Here is a 20,077-nt window from a genome sequence, read left to right as displayed (position 1 = left end):
CCCCATCTTTTTTGTGGAGACTATATAGTCATTCCATATTTCTATATAATGTTGTTTACTTTAGTATGGAAACCCATCCTGTGTTTAGAAATCACATTTTCTAATAGAGGGAACACTTTTTTTGTAACAGAGAACTGTATGTCTTCAGTAAGAACTAGGATGGCTTCCCTCAATTTTTGGACCCATTGATTCAGTTAAACTGGTGCCTATGTGCTAAGATTTTTACTTAAGACTTTGTTCAAGGTCTGTCTGCTGGTGGTCCTTTGGAGGCTTACATTTCTCCTAAATGATCTCAGTGTTATCCCTTGTATTGGCACAGAGGTTAAATGCATTCATGCACAATTTACAATCTTTTAAAGAAGATCAACATGCTTTCAGATATTGTTCTGAATGTTTTGGTATTATGGTACAAGACCGATGTATTACTAAGTGAACTGACATATGTTCCAAATTCTAAACTTGCTTCAGCTATGTCTTGAGTAAAGATGATTTAAAAAAATAAACTTTATTCTTTAGGTCTTCAACATATGACACATTTACTCCTTGATTCTGACACCCTCTTCTGGAGATTTTGTATCTCATTATGAAGCTGTCTGCTCTCTGATTGAAATCCCTCTTTTAGTAGTCGGGCCTGTTCCTAAATTTAAAAAAAACATTAAAAGGAAGATAAATGGATAATTAAGATCCATAACATTGAATAGACGCATATTCTACAGTTTTTATAATTATTGATTTATAATATGCAATTTCTTAGTAACATTTTCTTTTGTGTTTCTAATTTTTTGTATGTTTTTATTATAAAAATTCTGTATAGCAGGGTTACAGTTACATGAGCAAGGTAATGAGTACATTTCCTATTGAGCATTGTTGTCTCCTCCTTTGTTTTCCCCCTACCATCCCTTTCCTCCCACCTCCACAACTACACCTCCCTCCCCCCACCCACATTTTCTTTATTCTTAATTTTTATTATACTTCTTAGGCAGGTCGGCATGTGATAACATCTGAATGTCTTTTAGCTATGAAATCGTTTAAGCTGCACCTCCTAATATATGAGCCTAAAATTACCAGCGTTGGTTTTTCTCCCAATGTTTTTCTTCCAGTGGTTTTCTTTCTAACTAGGAAGCCTTTTGTTTGGCTTCAAATTTTTTTTCTGTCAGTTGTGAGGCTTGAACTCAGGGTCTGGGCACTGTTCCCAAGCTCATTTGCTCAAGGCTAGTGCTCTACCACTTGGAGCCACAGCTTCACTTCTGATTTTTTTGTAGATCACTGGAAATAAAAGTCTCACGGGGACTTTTATGCCTGGGCTGGCTTCAAACCATGATCCTCAGATCCTCAGATCTCTTGAGTAGCTAGGATGACAGGCATGAGCCACCAGTGCCCTGCTACTTCAGATCTCATCCATGTATTTTAGAGAAGGAAATTTGATCTAAGCCTCTATGCCTTGGATGGGTGGGAGAAGATAGGAATGGAGATCATAATTGCAGAATGACCAGATTGAATTTCTGCACATAACTCCCAACCCAACACAAATGGGAGCAGGGCATAGAAGACAGGTAGGAGTGGCAGACTATCATGAAGATGGAGAAGTTCTGCTCATAAAGGTTTCCTTAGAGCTAGGTCATAGCAAGTATGATAGAAAAATTCATCATGGATTCTACCATATAGTAAAAGTAGCTCAGATACATAGCCAGCTATAGGGCCTTTTAAAATAAGAGTTACTTATTCTTATCAACATCTGTGTTTCTTTTCTTTAGTAATAAAGATACATTTCTTGCTTCAGGTAGTCTTTTGTTGTTATTGTTGGTTGTGGGGCTTGAACTCTGGGCCTGGGCGCTGCCCCTCAGCTCTTCAGCTCAGGGCTAGCACTCTGCCACTGAGCCACCTTCCCAGCCCTTCAGATAGTCTTAAGCAAGAGATAGTGATAAAAAAAATTTGCATGCTTCATAGCTGTGAATTCTGTCCTTAAAGGAAGGATGTCCTGAAAGAAAGTGGAGCTTAACACAATTGCGCTCACTTAATAACCAGATGCAGAATGCAGACAGTCTGGCAGACACAAGAGAGCAGGCAAGGTCACTTAGGGGGTTGTAAGCTCTCTTTGTCATGTTCAGTTTGTACAATGAAGAGTGAAGAGGAAACAGAAAGAAACCTGAAGGTGATATATTGAGATACCTGAAGTTTAAGAGCAATGGTCCTCTCTTGCTCTGCCATCAACTCTTTCCTTTCCTTCTCCATCTTCTCAGTCAACTGTTTCACATGCTCTTGATAACTCTTCTCTTTCTGTTCCATCATCTGCTGATTTTTCTTTTGCATTTCCTCCAACATTTTTGTCGAAGCTTGTGCAGCTTCAGCTTTCACACGTTCCACTGAAGAAGAAAAACAAGAAAAAAAAAGGTAAATGGTGATGCCATGTTTGCCTTAGTTTTTTCAGATCTTTCTAGGCCCTCTAGTCTTAGGATTGTTCCTCACCTTCAATCTCCTTTTCCTTTTCGGAGAGAGTCTGGTCTGTCTGTAGGAGTGCATCAGCCACATCTTGTTTAGACTCCAAGTACTGCTGCAGAATCTCTTCAGCCTTCCATTCCAGAGAATATAGAATTGATATCAAGAAATAGTATCATATTTATTCCTGTCCCCCCAATATTTCTTTCCTAATTGCTCCTTTTGATTTTGATGTGTCTAGTGGCCAAGATTCCCTATCACAGGCATGGTTACATGATCTAGACTGGCTAGATTGAGCACTTAGCAATGCCCTTTATAAGAATCCTGTACTAAGAAAAATGGAATCTCTGTCCTTTTAGGCAGAAGTTTCTAAGTGGAATTCATGGTACAGTATTCAGATATCTGGCAAGCTTACTGGAGGATGAAACTCTCCAGTAAGGGAGAAAGATAAAAGGAAGAAAGAAGAAAGGAAGAAAGGGTTGGGAATGTGGCTTAGTGGTAGAGTGATTGCCTAGCATGCATAAAGCCTTGGGTTCAATTCCTCAATACCACAAAAACAGAAAAGGCCAGAAGTGGTGTTGTAACAGCCTGGAGCAAAAGAAGCTCAGAGACATTGGCCTGGTCCTGAGTTCAAGCCCCAGGACCGGGGGGGAAAAAAGGAAGAGAAGTGTGGGGATGGGAAGAGTAATGGAGAGAGAGACAGATGATATATTATTTGAAATCTTAAATCCAGCTATTCAAAGCTACCATAGAGCCCAAACTGATGACTTATTGTTGTTGTGTAAGAGGTCCATCAGTGAGTTTCTGTTCCAATCAACATAAAGTGTTCAGCTATAATAGCAGATGGCAGTAACAATAATTTAATTTGTGACTTGATTTTTAAGTGATTACCTTCATATGAGTGGGTCTAGTATAATAGACTCCTGCGCATCTCACTGAGTGAAAATTGCTGTTTAAAGGGGTTTGTCACACTTTCCTAGGAGACACAGATAAATCTTAGTTACCTGAATTCCCTTCCCAGGTTCCATTTGGTACTTTTTCTTCAGTTCCTGTAACTTCTGAGTAAAGAAACGATAACCTCCAGGTTTAGAATAAATCCCCTGTTTCACTTCTTCTTCTAGAGGGGTGAAAATTTCCTGAATTAAAGCTGAGCAACAATCTGCAGATGCTTTAATGTTCTTTGTACAGAACTCATCTCGATTTCTTTCTAGCTGGGCCTTTAAGTAAACATAAGAAATAGAAAATAACAGGGAAAACATTAGATTGATCTTAGGATTTCTGGAAACATTTCTCCAAGAAGAAAAGCTATGGTTTCTAGGAAAACAAAATGTCCATATACCTCCTTCCGACCCCCATTAAAAAATAATAAAGTCCTTTTCTCCTTGGAAGTGAAGGTAAAAGCAGTAACGGGTCACTTTATGCCATGCCTTGAGAAATAAATTACTTTCTCACATTAGACCAATGATTGCACATGATACAAATGTGGCTCAGTGAAAACCTGCCCCAGACAGCTGAGACTAAATATTGCTTTGTCTTTGGCTTGAATGTTAAATCAATTTGATAACAGTGGATATCCCCATGAATTGTTACTTATATGCATTTAATTTTTATTAATTGGAATATCATTAGCTTATTCATGACAGGAGAAATGTCTCAAAACTTTGAATTCATAATAATATTATTTTTGATTATTATAATTATCAGTAGTGAAGTTTAAAATCTAGCATTAATTCCCTTCCTCAGAATAAACACACATTTTAATTTCCTCATAGAACTTTTCTTTGTAAAACTTGAACCTGTATAAACTTGAAAGGAAAAATTACCGCTAATTCCTTTTGAAATTGTTGGTCAATATCTTTGAAGGAGGTTTTGATGAAGAGTTCGATGGACTCTTTCTCACAGGCCCTGTGTAGATCCAGCAGCTCCTGGAGGGTATTTGTGGGAAGCTGCACCCTTTGGTTCATCTGCTGGACATAGTAAGCAATGGCCTTTTGCACTGCAGCCGAGTTCTCTATTTGGGCTAAGGCCAGAACTGCGTTCTCCATGCATGGTAGATCCCCACAGCTAATGGCATTGATATAGGTTAGCACCAAGTTCTGGAGACCTATGTATACAGATCAGGTGATAATGTTTGTTTTACATTGGCAGTCATATCTCTGTCCTGTGCAATTCTGAAAAGGTCACATATTTGCTATAGTGTCAATGTCATCAGAATCACTTCAAAGTTTATTAGAGATGTAGTATCTCAGCCCCTATTCCAGATCTACCGAGCCAGACTTGATGCTGTTGAGTTCCCCTAGTGATGGATGTGTACGTCATACGAGAATGCCAAGCCTAGACTACATAAGCCTGTATCTATCGGATGTTTACATCCATCTTCATCAACCAAAGCACTATTAGGCACCATATACTTTCGTTTATGTCTGTATCATCAGCCCTGAATGTAGTGAGCACTTGATCGGTATTTATGGAACAAAAGATGTTACTTTAATCACCAGGCCATCTTCTATTGGCTTATTAAGAAAACAACATTATCTAAGAGAACTCTCTAAATGTGCTAGTACAGCACACCAGCCACAGGTAGATAGGAGCTCTTGAAATACAACCATGCCATCTACTATTTAAATTTTAATTTTGTGTTAAACAAATTACATTTGAATTTAAACAGCCATAACATGTTTAGTGGCTATCCTATGGGCGACGACAGGTTTTGCTACTAGGCCAATTTGAAGCATTATTTTTCTTTCATCCTTTGCTTTTCTATCAAGAAATTCGATTAACAAAATCTAGTGAAAAAAATGTTGGTGCCATCTAACATTTCACACAATGAGTGTAGATTTTTACTTTTCAAAGATGAACTTAGTGGATGCTTTTTCATGTTCTTTTAGGCTTAATAGTAAGCAGAGGACTGGGGAAAGTACTCACGAGGGCCATTGACCTTGATGCCTCCTGAAATCGTTTTTGTCTTAGAATTGTTGAAAATATAGGAGCAGAATTCTGCCACTTGTTTCACAAATTCAGAGTCCAGTTCATCATCATGTAATGTCTCAAGTTTGCCAAGCTTCTTTCGGTGAGCTGGCCTATCGAAAATAAAGCATTTCTTCTTGGGGAAGAACTTGCGGATACAGAGCCGGGGCAGGTTAAAATTTTTTTCTTTGTAACCGTTACCTATAGAAAGGTTAAAGAAAGGGATTTGCAAACATTTTCTTGAAAAGGGTCGAACCGTGTATCTTTTACTTTTTTTTTTTTTTAATTGGTTGTGGGGCCTGAACTCTGGGCTTGGGCCCTGTCCCTCAGCTCTTCAGCTCAAGGCTAGTGCTCTACTACTTTGAGCCACAGCTCCACTTCCAGCTTTTTCTGCTTATGTGGTGCTGAGGAATCAAACCCAGGGCCTCATGCATGCAAGGCAAGCACTCTACCACTGAGCTACCTTTCCAGCTGCAATTCTTTAACACAGGTTGTCTGTAGGAATAACATCCATGACCCTAAATGCATCTGTACTGCCTTTATATTGCGGGATTACTCGCTTAGTTTACAGCCTGTTGTTAGCAGTTAGAATACTGTGCATTGGCCATCTTGCCCTTCCATTAGAATTCTGTTTTAGGAATGTTTTTTCCTTACCTCTAGTTGTTAATCTCAGTTTCATGCCAGATTAGTAAAAATACCAACTCAAATTATGGCTAAATCCAAGCTCTTATTTAAGGAGAAACTACTTAGAATGGAGAATATTCAGAAATGAAGGCCTTAATCCAAAACTGAATCCTCAGTCCTTACTTTCTCAACGTCTCCCAGGCCCTCTGTGTCAAGCAGAACTAGAGTGTGCTTTGGCTTTATGGGATGAGGCACACACCACATCCAGATTCCTTTGGTGTGAGACTGCACTGTGGCACCCAGAGAGAAGCCTGCAAAGCACAGAAGAGAGATTTAGTGAGCCAATAGTCTTGGAAATTGATATAACATTTAATATAATGGAGGTTAAGAGAGCTAAGGAGAACCATATCTAGTATTGCTTTTTTTTTAAATTAGAGAAATGATACCAAGTTAGTAACTGAAACACATTCAGTACTTTTATGATTAAAAAATATTCAATAAACTAGAAATAGAAATAAATTGTCTCAACACAGGGAGGGTCATATATGAAAACCACATCACACTCAATGGTGAAGGGCTAAAAAGATTCCCTCTGAGATGTCAGAAAACAGAAAAGGAATCCACTTAGACAACTTATATTCCAGATAGTACTACAGAAGTCCTATCAAGGTTCACCCAAAGACAAGAAGATGGAGGAGAAGGCATCCAGATTGGAAATGTAGATCATCACAAAGTGATATCTGTTAACAGGTGACATGTTTTTTTTCTTTAGAAAATCTTATGTATTCCACTTATCACTGAGATGTAATCAATGAATTCAGCAAATATACTGCATATAAAATCAATATGAATAAAGCATTTACATTTATAGCTACTAAGAGTACCAATAATAATACCCACAAAATGAGTTATTTAAAAATAGACTTAATCAATAATAAACTAGTTAGGAATACATTACAGTTTTTAGATGGTAAAACTAATAAAAAGAAGTTCAAATATCCTGTGGAAGGAAAGAAGAGGAAGATGCAATTGTTCAGCAGCATGCTGTCAGGCCAACTTCCTGTATCAAACATTTACTGGTGGGAAAGTTGGGGTGTACACATGCAATTTTTTTCCAAGAGGAAAGAAATTTCGACACATGTCCTAACATCAAAGAACCTTAAGGACACTGTCCTAAATTAAAGAAGTCAGTCACAAAAGAGAAAATCTTGTCTAATTCCATTTACATGACATTCCTAAAATGGCAAAATTCATACAGAGAGAATGGAGAATGGGGCTAGGGTATGGAAAAATGGGAAGTTACTAGTTGCTTAATGGTTATAGAGTTTCTTTATGGATAGAGGTGAATAGCTACATAAAAAGGCGAATTTACTTAAGCAACAACTATATACATAAAAATAGTTATAAGTATAATTTTTATGTATATTGCAATAACAAAGATATCTAATCCTAGGGGAAATATTTTTCACCATTTAAGAATAATGGAAATATGGCATTATTCTATAAATATTTAAAAATAAGTCTTAGTTTATATGTGAATTCCTTCTAGGAAAGGAACAAATTATGTTTTTTGTTTTTATGAAAAAAAACTGGAGGATAGTGGGGGAAGAATTTGCAAACTGACTGAAGTCCTGAGAGTAAAGTGAAGATCAAAGCCTAACTTTGAGCAGGGCAGGGGAGAGAACAGCTGGGAGAGGTAGATGGATCACAAGTTCAAGTCCAGTTTGGACTGCAGTGAGAGACACTAAAATAAAAATAAAAAATAAACCTAAAAACTAAAGGAAAAAAAAAACCTAGTCAAACCTTCCTTGAACCAACTGCCCCACCCTTCATGTATACTCTTGTTCTAATAAATCACTATTGTCTCCTTACCCTTTTTTTTGTCAGTTGTGGGACTTGATCTCAGCGCCTTGGTGTTGTCCCCAAGCCTCTTTATACTCAAGGCTAGCATTCTACCACTTGAGCCACAGTGCCACTTCCAGTGGTTAATTGGAGATGAGCCTCTCATGGGGAAATTTCTGCCCCAGCTGGCTTTGAACCACAGTCCTCATATCTCAGCCTCCTGAGTGGCTATGATTATAGGTGTGAGCCACTGGCACCTGGTTATCTCATTACTCTTTAAAATTCCTTTACACAATCCTAATTTTAGACACTGTATCCATGGACTGATGAACATCTGACATACCCCAACAACCAGTACCATGTTGGTGCTATGAATGGTGTCTGCTGATGGGTGGATAAACCTTTTTTTCCTTGTCTTCTCAGCTAGCTAGAGGCTGCCTCTGATCTCCTGCTTTTCTACTTTCTTTCAAGCCTTTGCTCTCTCCCTCCCTGCCTAGTCCCTGTGGCAACCAAACACCAAGACTAGGAAATTCTTGGAGTTCTGACAGGTCCCAACCCTTTTTGAGACTTCCTCCTTTTGTGTGTTGATACTTTCCATGTTTCGTGGGTCTCCTTTTCTACTCAACTCAAATCAAGACACAATCAGATTTCTTGATATTTGTCTCATTAGTTCTCTCCTCCAACACTGGGAAGTAGAAACTAAAGGGATCTATAGGAAAGCTATATTCCTGAACCTCTGAGCCTGAAAGCCTTGACATTTAAAGAGACAATGGGATTTAAAGAGGTCTAATTATGAGGAATACATCTGAGGGTGACTAGAGTCACCATGCTCCACATAGCCAATGGTCAACTCAAGACAGGAAGATTATAGGGCAGCTCAAGCTCAGGGGTATGTCACTGAAACACCTTCAGGCCTTGGAAAGGGGAGGATATTTCCCTGGGACACACTCAAGCCCTCTGTGATAGGCTATGTTTTCTCTTCCTCACTCTTTCAGAAATGGGGAACGCCTTGGGTCTCGCCCATGGTTGTATTTTATATGACTGGGAAGAATTCAACCCCAAGTCTTCAAATAAAAGTATCTTGTTTGCTCCCATATACTTTATCATTTGTGCTAGATCTGGTGTTATGGCCTACCAATGGGTAGGCATAAGATGTATGGGTCTATTACCAAATGTGTTGATACATTGTTACTTATAGAGAGACAGTTTTATCCCATGGATCATCATTGAAATAAGTTCTTATTTATCAAGCAAGTTATTTTTTCCTTTAAATATTTGTTCTTGGTTTTATTTTGTTTTTTCATTGTAAAGCTTTGTAGCTGTTGTCTGTTGACATTCCGCAGAAGCACAGCTTTTAAGAAAATAGTTTGAGCAGTGTTGAAATACCTACAGCACAGTCAGCATTAAATCATAGAATAAGCTTGAGGTCATCCTAGCCTAGGAACCACTCTTAATTGATTAAATTTGGTCAAAAAGACCATTGACACTGACTCTTGCCTGTCTCTGTCTATTATTTTTCTCAGCTTGGATCAGATAATTCCAGCTGGGATGTTTCATCCAAGCAGCTAGTGACCATTAAAGACACGCCATAGAGTGATCAATTAACAATATTTTCATAGAAAAATTGTCCAGCGATAAGATGATGCTGGCAGAATAAAAATGGCATCAAAGCCATATGTGGTAGAGCAGGCCTACAATCTCAGCACTAGTGAGGCTGAAACAGCTTGGCTAGTTGGAGATTGAAAGTAGTTCTTATATCTTTAGAGCTAAACAATGGTTTCTTTTCAGTTGAATGCTTCCACCATTGCAACATTTCCCCCTTCTGTTCTAGTTTGACCTTGCCCTGGAAACTCCAACGCTAGCCTGGCAGACATCCAAATTCTCTCAAGATTGAGAAATGTTTAAACACGAGGGTTACAGTTGATACTTAGAAGTGTTTTTTGTTTTTTTCCCCAAACAGCAGTGACTTCTTACAAAGACTTGCATATATTCTAGATCCATTTTGCATGTCTTCTTTATCTGACCTATTGCTTTCTCAGATCTCCTTGAATTCCCAGAATAATAGGACAACTTTCTTATCCTGGCGAATCTCAGCCTAGTCATGTATCCAATCTGCTTTGTTATACAGACTCCAGTCTCAACTCGAAATGCTGCAAACTATCTCATTTGAACATCTAATTTTGAACATTCTTATTAAATTTCTTGCTCTGAACCTCTGAACAACCTGAGGGTTGTCAGTATTATGATAGTTGTTTCATTTCATAACAACCTAGTGGCTCAACAATGGGAGGGCTATATTCTTGGCAGCCATCTTTTCTAAAGCCTAATTGACTTTCCAGTTCCTGACAGAAAGCAAGACTCTGGAACCTGAGATCAGGGTCCATACCCCCAAGGAAATCAGGATCCTGAGTTTGCTTGCTTGCTTGGATTGGATTTACACACACACACACACACACACACACACACACACACACACACACAGAGGTGTCAGTACCAGAGCTTGAACTCAGGTTCTGGATGCTGTTCATTAGCTTTTTTGCTCAAGGCTGGTGCTCAACCACTTGAACTCTAGTTCCACTTCCAGCTTGTGTGTGTGTGTGTGTGTGTGTGTGTGAGAGAGAGAGAGACAGAGAGATACAGACAGACAGACAGAGAGAGAGAAAGAGAGGGAGAGCGAGAGAGATTAATTGGAGGTAAGATTGGCTTTGAATTGTGATCCTCAGATCTCAGCCAGTGGAGTATAGGGGAAACTCAGAAGTGCTGGGTTGATCCTGAGCTCCTAGTCAGATAGGAAGACATGAGCAAGAATGCTGAAACTTTTCAGACTATCGATCTCCAGGATGGCCCACACCCTGAGCTAATAAGTAAGCTAATGACCCTATATTCTCCTTATGTAGTCAGGAGTAAACCAGAAAGGACAAAGAGCATCAAGTGGAAGGGCAAAAAAGGTCAAGTGCACAATCATGTACCCTTCCACACTGGGGCAGCATCTGCACAGTGGACAGCGGTTTAGGGAGGGCCACAAGGGAGGTTCTGACCACCTAGTAACGTCAACCAGTTGGATAAAACCCTAAGTCCCAGTGCTCCCCTCATCCCCTGAAGCATATTGGGTATGTTTAGGCAGTCAATCCTTCTTTGAATTGACTGTTTCATCTCCTGAGGTGCATTTGTTCTTATAAATCACTCTCTACTGTCCTCCAAGAAAAAAAAGTCAAAATTCCAACTGTACGTGGAAGAATATCATTTGCTATCCATTTCTGTCCTTTACTTTTTCCTCTCACATGCCCTTGCTGCGTTCTGACAATGTGATTGAACAAAAGGGGTCATCCAGGCTTTGCAGGTAGCACTCACCCTTTTTCTTCCCAGCCAGCTTGTTCATCAGGTAGGATTTGCCTGTGCGGTAGAGGCCCACGATAGCCACCACCACCACAGGCTGTGGGATGGTCGACAGGATGTCCAGAGCTTCCTGATTAGCCAGCAGTTTTCCTTTTACATTCTCGATGAGGCACACGGGGGCTGGCATTTGGATCTCGGAATCCATGTTGAGGGTTGTCAGTTGTCTGCAAGGAAGGGGGGCAAGAATGAGAGTTTCCATTCTGTTGTAGTTAGATGGTAAATCCTAAATTCCAAGCATGAAAGAAAACTTTTATGTGTGTCAGTGAGGTAGGTAAGGGAAAAATTATTATAGGGAGTTATGGGAGTATTGAAAAGCATTGCTGCAAAGATAGAAAAGGCTGAGTCTGGGCTGGGAAGGTGGCTCAGTGGTAGAGCGCTTGCCTTGCATGCATGAGGCCCTGGGTTCGATTCCCCAGCACCACATAAGAAAAAAGAAAAAAGCTGGAAGTGGTGCTGTGGCTCAAGTGGTAGAGCACTAGCCTTAAGCTGAAGAGCTGAGGGACAGCGCCCAGGCCCAGAGTTCAGGCCCCACAACCAGACCCCCCCCCAAAAAAAAAGAAAGAAAAAAAAGGCTGAGTCTTTGATAACTTTGTGGAACAGCCACACAAGTTGGCCTGTTATTTTGTTGTTTTGTTCTTGGTGGGTTGCAAAGTAATGAAACCCCTCATTGGTTAAAGGAAAAAGAAAAGGCATCTCTATGAAGGTGAGTTATAAACTTTCACCTGCTCTCAGAAGCAAGCATGCCATTCAATTTGTTGAAGAAATCTTACCTTTTTAATTCTTACTAAAAAAATAATAAAATGGCTCCTAGCTATTCAGGAGGCTGAGATCCGAGGATTGCAGTTCAAAGCCATCTGGGGCATGCAAGGCTATGAAGCATGTTATTTCTAATTAATCACTAAAAAGCCCGAAGTAAAGCTGGCTCAAGTAATAGAGCACTAGCTTTTAGCAAAAACATGCAGGGACTTGTGGGTGGGGATGGGAGGGAAAAACTTGGAGAGAGCATAGGAAGGGGTGACATTGTCCAAAAAAAAATTACTCCACCTGACTTATGTAACTGTAATCTCTCTATACATGACCTTCATCATAATCATCATAATAATTAAATAATAATTAAAAAGTTCAGGGATAATGCCCAGGCCCTGAGATCAAGCCCCAGGACTGGCACAAAAGAAGAAAGAGAGAAAGAAAGAAAGAAAGAAAGAAAGAGAGAAAGAGAGAAAGAGAGAGAAAGAGACAAAAGGAACCTTATATGAGATCAAATCTAAACTAGAATAGGATTTAGAGAATTTATTTCCCAATTCAATAATATGCAAGAAGTTAATAATTGATTTGTTTATCCATTATCTCTTCTAATGGATAGAGATCCATAAAAATAAATGCTTTATTATTTGATGTGTACCCTTGGAATAATTTCTAGGAATTTTGAAGTCCATTTCTCTCTCCTACCCAAAGAATGTATGCTTGTTTTATTGCCTTAAGGCTTCAGAGAACTTTCCACATTGCCATTCCAGAAGTGAAATCAACACAACTTAAAAAAAAACACCTGATTTTTATAATTAGAGACCTTTCTTTGGAATAGGCCTGTGCAAACAAAGCAACTTAAGAAATGTAAGCTTCGTTAGTTTCACAGAAAACCTAACTAAAATGAGGTGCAAATGCACCATTGCAAATACTAGATGTGCAAAAAATAACTATGACATGGAGATTACGAAATCAGGAAGCAAACCGAGAGAGCTAGAAAGTGGTTCAAAGAAGACGTTTGTATTTTCTACCATGAACTTTCAGCCTTTCTCTTTTGTTCTTCTCTTTGGTAGAGGCCTAGAAGGAGGGGAAGAAAATGAGTGGAGGAAAACAAATTATCACAAGAGAGATGGTGCTGAGTGCTACTAGATAAGACGGCAATAAATGAGGCTAGTGTCCAGCCGGGAATTCAGATGAACAATTTCCAGAAGGCAGGGCAAGTTGTCCCAGGTTATGAGGAGGGTAAGGTAAACAGAGATGCCGCCCTTAGTACTGACACTTTTAGGAGATTCTTTTAGAGAAAGACTTTCGTGAAGTGCTGGACCTGCATTCATTCCACTGGGAGGGCCGAGGAGTGAGTGGACACTGAGAAAAGAGTGTCTTTGCACCACTTCTAACAGAAGATCGCTGATTACAAAGGATGCTGGGTTGAGCCCAGGTAGTTCTTTCCATTTCTCAGCTGTAGCAGGACACAGAGAGGCTAGCTCATCAGTGACCCTCTGTCAATAGTTGATAGAGACAATTTTGAACAAGGAGAAAGCCATCCTGATGCCTTTCACCCTTCGGTGAAGCCTGAAGGTTGATGCCTAACTCAACACTAAGCAGGTATTTGCACTGATACATCCAAAGCTATATATTCAACACCAACCCAGTACTGCCCTGACATAGCCAAATGTCAACTCACCTTTGCGTCCTGCCCGGTTTCAGCAGCAGCCTGTGGTCTCGGTAGTTTTCAAGAAGATGAACTGGCCTTTATAAATCTTTCTCACTTCTGCCCCAACCATAAAATCATAATTTTCCTGATAGAGCTCCTTCAGAAATGGATAGAGAGCCCTGTAAGCAGAGGAGGCAGTGTTCTTACCTGAGCTTTGCCCGCAGTCTGGATGGAATGGCTACCCAGTTCTCTTTTATCTCCTCCCAGATGCTTCCTGGATTTTCTTGTATGAACAAATCATTACAAGAACAGCAAGAGTTTAGAGTAATGGGAAACTGAAAGTGCTTAGTCTGGGCTATGAATTAACAAGTGTAGCTGCTTTCCTAAGCCTGCCTGGTAGGAGGAGCTAGAAAGTCTCAACCAGAACCTTCAAAACTGTTTGTTGGAAGTAATAAAAAAAAAGTTACCAGTAAGTAGTTGCACAAAGGAGTTTCAATTCAATGTGCCTGTGTGTGAGCCAATATATCCTGATCAGTGTCACCCTTCATCATCCTCCCCCATCTCTCCCAATCTCACTCATCCCTTCCATTTACCTGGCTTCATTTTCACATGTGTACACTGAGAGTTAGGACTGCATTCACCCACCCTTCCTTTCTCCTCTTGTCTGCCCTCCCTCCCCTGACCACGTCTTCACATAATACATGTTTCAGCTTCCTGGTGATATCCATTTTGTTAAACTGTAAGTTAGTTGTTCAAAGGAGTTACACCATTATGTATATAACATACTACGTAGTTAATATATAACTAAAGCATATAACATACTTTAGTGAATATATTCTTGTAAGTATTCACTTGACCCTGTAATTTACATATATTTGTAATTTAGATGGAATAAAAGAAATCTTTGAAAGCATCTTCTCTTTTAAGAAATGCCCTAGAGATACAGAAAATATCAAATTTTCCTCAAAGTTGGGGGATCAGTTCAAGAGGTCTGATTTCTGGAAACAATAGATCCATTCGCAGTAGAGCTAACGATGCTTTTAGAGATACTGTCAGCGTAGGAAAGAGCATGTTAAAATTGAAAACAGGTATTTCTCATGATTTTATAGAAAATGAGCTCTTTATTAAATCATAGCACTGTAATCAATCTGTATCCAAGCCATTTTGATTCCAAACTGCTTCTTGAATGGCCTCCCTGTTGCTTCTGTTTGCTGCATAAATAATTGTAAAAAGAATGGATTTTAGTTTTAGATCATTCAGCTTGATATATTACAGATGAAATGAAGTTCTGACTATAATCATTCTGAATAAATAGTATTGTTTCTATTTCTCAATAGAAGGGGAGTTCAGAGGGTGGGTCTGTGATCAGATGTGGCTTGAACATGGCCTCCAAATGTTCCTTTTCTTTATTTTAAACATTTTTATTAACATATATTAGTCATTCAAGGGGAGGTTCACTGTGGTTTTTCATATATACATATACACACATACACACATACATATATACATACATACACATACATATATACATACAAGCATACATATACACATACATACATACATGTACCCCATCAACCTCACTTTCATCTAAAAGAGATCAACATGTTTCTTGTGGCTGTGTTTGGGGATTTTGGGTTTTTGTTTTATTTCTTATTGTTATTTTAAAAGTGACATACAGAGGGGTGATGTTTGTAGTTAAGAAACGTCACAAGTGTGCTTTTTTTTAAGGTAGTGCCACTGCCCCCCACCCTTCTCATTGTGCGACATTGTGCAACAACATGCAACATCTCTGTCCCACATGTCAGCCTTAACAAGACCCCACCCACAATGCAATAAAGGATACAATGTGCTCTCACCAGAGGGGGCCACCCAATGTTGGACTTTCAGCTTCCAATACTTAAAGCTATTTTTTTTTCTGTATAAAATACCAGACTTTACATATTAAAAAAAATAGTAACACCTATCTGACAGAGAGAGGCTAAGTTTATTTTTGCCCAAGTTCCTGAACCAAGTCAGAATGATGGTAAACAAAACAAACTCTGTTTAATTTTAAATTCTATGTTCTTTCTTTCCCCACTGCTGATACGCTAATTTTTTTTTCAGCTCAGTGGAGATACCAGCATCTGGGATTTGACAAGTGCTCTCATTTCTTTTCCCTTTTTGCTATGATCTGTTAAAAGACATCTGAGTAAGTAGTACTTACTGAGATTCACGGGAGATTCAGTTGTTGTGAAATGTCCACATTATTCTTGCTTTGGAGGTCTTTGTGCGAGCAACGTTTTTCTTCTCCTAAAGCTCTCAAGCCTGGTTCTTTCATGCAGCACTTCAGGTCTCTGCAAATAGGCATGTTTTTAGAGAAGTCTATCATGGCCCTTTTTTCGATCTCTACCACATTTTAATTTTGTTTTGATTACTTTGCCTGAAATTTAAGCTCTCAGTTTCAGGAAATTATCCGCAATCTACAATGGGCTTGACAGAAAATGGAAAGCAGCTCAATGACCAAATATAAAACAACTCTGAACATCATACGAACCACACATTGTTTAATAGTTGGAATATATAAATTTTGAAGTGTAGAAGAAATTCAGAAGTGTCTCTGCTAAACATTTATTGTTAACTCAGTTGCATACACATACATGAATTTTATATCACATGTACATATGATGCATGTGCACTATCTTTTTATTTACATGTTGTAATATATGTGATATATGTGTGTGTGCATTTTTATATTTGGAAGTACTGTGGTTTGAACTCATGGCTTTGTACTTGCTAGGCAAGTACTCTTTCACTTAAGCCACACATTTAACCCTGTGGGCTACAGTTTCACATTTCTGACTGCTCCCTGGGTGGCAGTCCTCTTATTTACCTCTCCCACATAGCTGGTATGGCAGGCACATGACACTTCACGCAGCTTTTATTGGTTGAACTGTGGTCACTGAAACTTCTTGCCCAAGCTACTCTCAAACTTGATTCTACCAGTTTTAGCCTCTCATGTAGATGGGATTACAATTATGAGCTATAAAGTAACTTTATTCAAAACTTTGCCTATCCCTCCTTATTTTTTGGCTTCTTTAAGGGCTACTTTAATGTCATTTAACTTACTTTTTTCAATCTTGCTTCTGACAGAAATAAATTTAAAGTTCCTGCAGATTGACTTAAAAGATACGACCACATTGAAACAGTTCTTCTAGATGACTTCTTATGACTCTAGTGACCAACGAGTGTGGCACTTTACTCATGACTTGCTTTCTTCCCATTGCAAGCTCTACTCTTAGTGGGTTTGGCCAAAAGACAGGGCTGTTTTTATTTCCAAGCAGCAGCAAGATACCTCATTGGAGAGCAGGTTACCAGTGTTCGTTTAGTGAATGTGATGACATCCTAGTGCTTCCATTCTTGCCCAGTTCCACTCAAGCAATTGTAACAAAGCACTGCATAGTTAAACTTTCTCATTAAGCTTCTTTGAAAGATATTAAATTAGCTAACCTGGTGCCTCATGCTGCTCAGGATGCTATAATGTGAGAACTGAAGTTTGAGGCCAGCCCAGGCAGACAAATTCATGACTCCTTTATCACCAAATAGCTAGCAGAAAAGCCAAAACCTGGAGGCACGTCTCAAGGGTACCAATGATGAGCAAAAAAGCCAAGCAAGAATGTGAGGCCCTGATTTAAAGCCCCAGTACTGGCACACACACACACACACACACACACACACACACACACACACACACACACACACACACACATAGAGGCAATTAGTTATATAAAGTATTTTACTAATTGTCAAAACATACAGAGTTAATATGTAGATAATTATAGCACAAAATTGGGAGAGGGCCAATAGAGATATATAGTCATAAAAGTAACAATTCTGCATCTCATTGGAGTTAAATATAAATTTCAGGTTTTGCATATAATATATATATAGATAGATAGATTCATAAACTGCTTTGTTAAATGGCACCTCTTTTTTATTGTGAAAATACCATACAGAAGGTTTACAATTTACATGGGCAAGGTAATGAGTACATTTCTTATCAAGCATTGTTGCTTCTTCCTTTGTTTCCCCTTCCTCTCCCTTCCCCTGTCCCCAATCCCCGCCAAAGTTGTAAAGTTCTTTGTTTCTACAAAACATCTTGTACATATCATTGTTGCAATGGGTCCACCTGTATCCCTACTTAAACATTTTGTTTTTTCCCTTCCCCTCCACAATTATACCATCATCAAATACAGTGAAAGCAGGGGTTATGCTGGGGGGAGGGACATACAAAGCAACAAAAAAAATCATCTTATAAATATGTTAGAAACAATTGCAAGAAAGAAAAAAAAACATTTGAATCCTTATCTTGGGGTTCATAAATGGCACCTCTTTTGTACAAATATTGAAAGATAATAATGAAAGGAGTTGAGCATAGAAAAAATAGATAAAAATAAATAAAACTATAATAAGCTTTTTTTCTTTCTCGAGATAGGGTCTTATTATGCAGTCCAATCTAGCCTCAAATTTGTGTTCTTCTTACCTCAGCTACCCACATCCTGGGTCCAGATTCAAAACCTCACTTTTGAAACCATAACAGAACAGCTAGCTCTTAGCTAAACTGTTCCAAACAACAACATCTCAGAAAACTCAAGTTAGGAATGAAACAATAGACATTGCTATTGATCTAACAGAAATAAAATGGGCTATGGGTTTATTCTTTCAATGTTTGTCTGCTAATTAAAATCACAAGATGTTATTCACAGACTGAAGCCCTATAACTTTGTTTCAGCCCCTTCTTGATGTTGTAACTAACCATTGTGTTGTTAAAATGTATCAACCCTTGCCCTGTGCACTCTCAGTTCTCAAGTTACAGGAAAGGTCACAAAGCAAAAGCCATTATCAACAAAGTATAAAACATAGACTAGATATAAGGAAGACAGGCATACAGACCTTCAAACAAGAAGCTTGTCTCAATAATATTTACCTAGGTTCACAGGCCCAGATGCTCTGTGACCTTTGAACCAAGATAAGATGTTCACACTCTGCTTCCAGACTGTTCATTTCTCCAGACTAAGGAATTTACCCTGATAGCCAGCTGCCTGGTACTGAAAACATTGCTTCACAAGAAGCCTGCAGGCCTGGGCTTCCCATCTTCCAGAATGTAGGTGGTTGCTAAGGAAACCTTGTCTTCTTCAGGCACTCTGCTTGTGCAGTGGTGGCAGAACTGGACCTTCTGAAGTTATACAACTGCTAGAATTCTCTCAAGAAGAAACAGAACACAAGAATAAACTTTAATGAAGAATTCTATTACTATTACTGCTACTAAAAATGATAACAAAGAAAAGCTCAGAGCTTCATTGTACTTGTAAACATTTGAACTTGTACACATCTGTAGCAGTAACTTAAATTTCTCACACACTTGACCAAAAAGAGTAGAGTACAGTTTCTAAGTATGTAGCATTGATAATGCTATCTAAATCCAAAACACCATAAAACATAGACCGTCACTGAATAAAATGTGTTTACATTTAGGTAAATGTCAGACCCAAACTAGCACAGCCAAAAATTAAGATAGGATAATGATTCATTACCTCCTGCAAATAGGAAACAAGATCAGGGGATTTATTTCCAAAACAATACCCTTTCTGAGTAAAAGAAACCTGAAGGTTTTCTTCCAAGAACCTGTACATATTTATACAGGATGGCACTTGGAGAGTTGCACATTTCTGATCATACTGTTTATGGTCACAATTTAGGAAAGAAAGATTGTAGATACTTTTTGTGGCATACTTGACTCAAGGCCATGTTGATAGGCTAACATGGTAACAGACTAAAATGTTGTTGAAGAACAGCTCTAGGCACAGTCAGCTTCTGTTGTGAAGTTTTATATGAAAGTAAAGAAAAAGGAAACTCTGAAGATGACAGTACAGGAATATGTCTCTAACAGTGCCTGCTTGCTCTGCAGCTAATACATTGCTACTGAGATACTTCATTCTTCATTCTATTTTTTTCTTTTGCAGTAGTGACACTTCTGAAACTACTTGATGTCTGTGACTTTTGCACCACTTCCTGATAAAGTTTCAATTTTTTTAAAAAAGTTGTAACATCTGACCCTGAAATAGATCAGAATGAACTGATCAACAAAAATCTACAAAGCGAGGTGTTAAATAAACTAGATTCTAAACAGTGCTCCACTATTGCTGATTTTCAATGAGACTAGACAAGCACTAGTCAATTTGCCATTATTCTGAAGTTATTTATAGAGAAACCTGAAATAATTGTTTCTATCAGATTTCCACCTATATATCTTTATTCAACAAAGTGAAACTGTTTATGGTGATTCAACATGCTACTGAACAGTATGTCAAGGGCCAACCACAACGTGACTATTATGGAAAATGGTGTAGGAGACTGAATATACCATCATAAACCCTT

The 20,077-nt window shown here is 38.7% G+C and overlaps 1 protein-coding gene and 1 long non-coding RNA gene across 2 annotated transcripts; one reads left to right on the top strand and one right to left on the bottom strand.

Moving 5' to 3' along the window:
- LOC105991871 (interferon-induced guanylate-binding protein 1-like) lies at nt 1–14,014 on the bottom strand. The gene is made up of 10 exons (XM_013024614.1): nt 13,694–14,014; nt 11,221–11,429; nt 6,193–6,338; nt 5,867–5,898; nt 5,362–5,642; nt 4,260–4,540; nt 3,441–3,653; nt 2,467–2,569; nt 2,170–2,363; nt 1–637 (listed from the first exon to the last, which is right to left on the bottom strand). The coding sequence occupies exons 2-10, from the start codon at nt 11,408–11,410 to the stop codon at nt 521–523; spliced, it is 1,557 nt and encodes a 518-aa protein (XP_012880068.1). The 5' UTR covers nt 11,411–11,429; nt 13,694–14,014; the 3' UTR covers nt 1–520.
- A 1,757-nt stretch (nt 14,015–15,771) lies between these two features.
- LOC105991926 lies at nt 15,772–19,726 on the top strand. The gene is made up of 2 exons (XR_001175377.1): nt 15,772–15,851; nt 19,663–19,726. It is a non-coding gene; the product is annotated as an uncharacterized LOC105991926 (long non-coding RNA).
- The last annotated feature ends 351 nt before the right edge of the window (nt 19,727–20,077 follow it).

The sequence above is a fragment of the Dipodomys ordii genome, unplaced genomic scaffold, assembly GCF_000151885.1.
Source record: "Dipodomys ordii isolate 6190 unplaced genomic scaffold, Dord_2.0 Scaffold78, whole genome shotgun sequence".
NCBI lineage: Eukaryota > Metazoa > Chordata > Mammalia > Rodentia > Heteromyidae > Dipodomys > Dipodomys ordii.
Note: the sequence above shows the minus strand (reverse complement) of the source record. Positions and strands in the feature narration are given on the sequence as shown.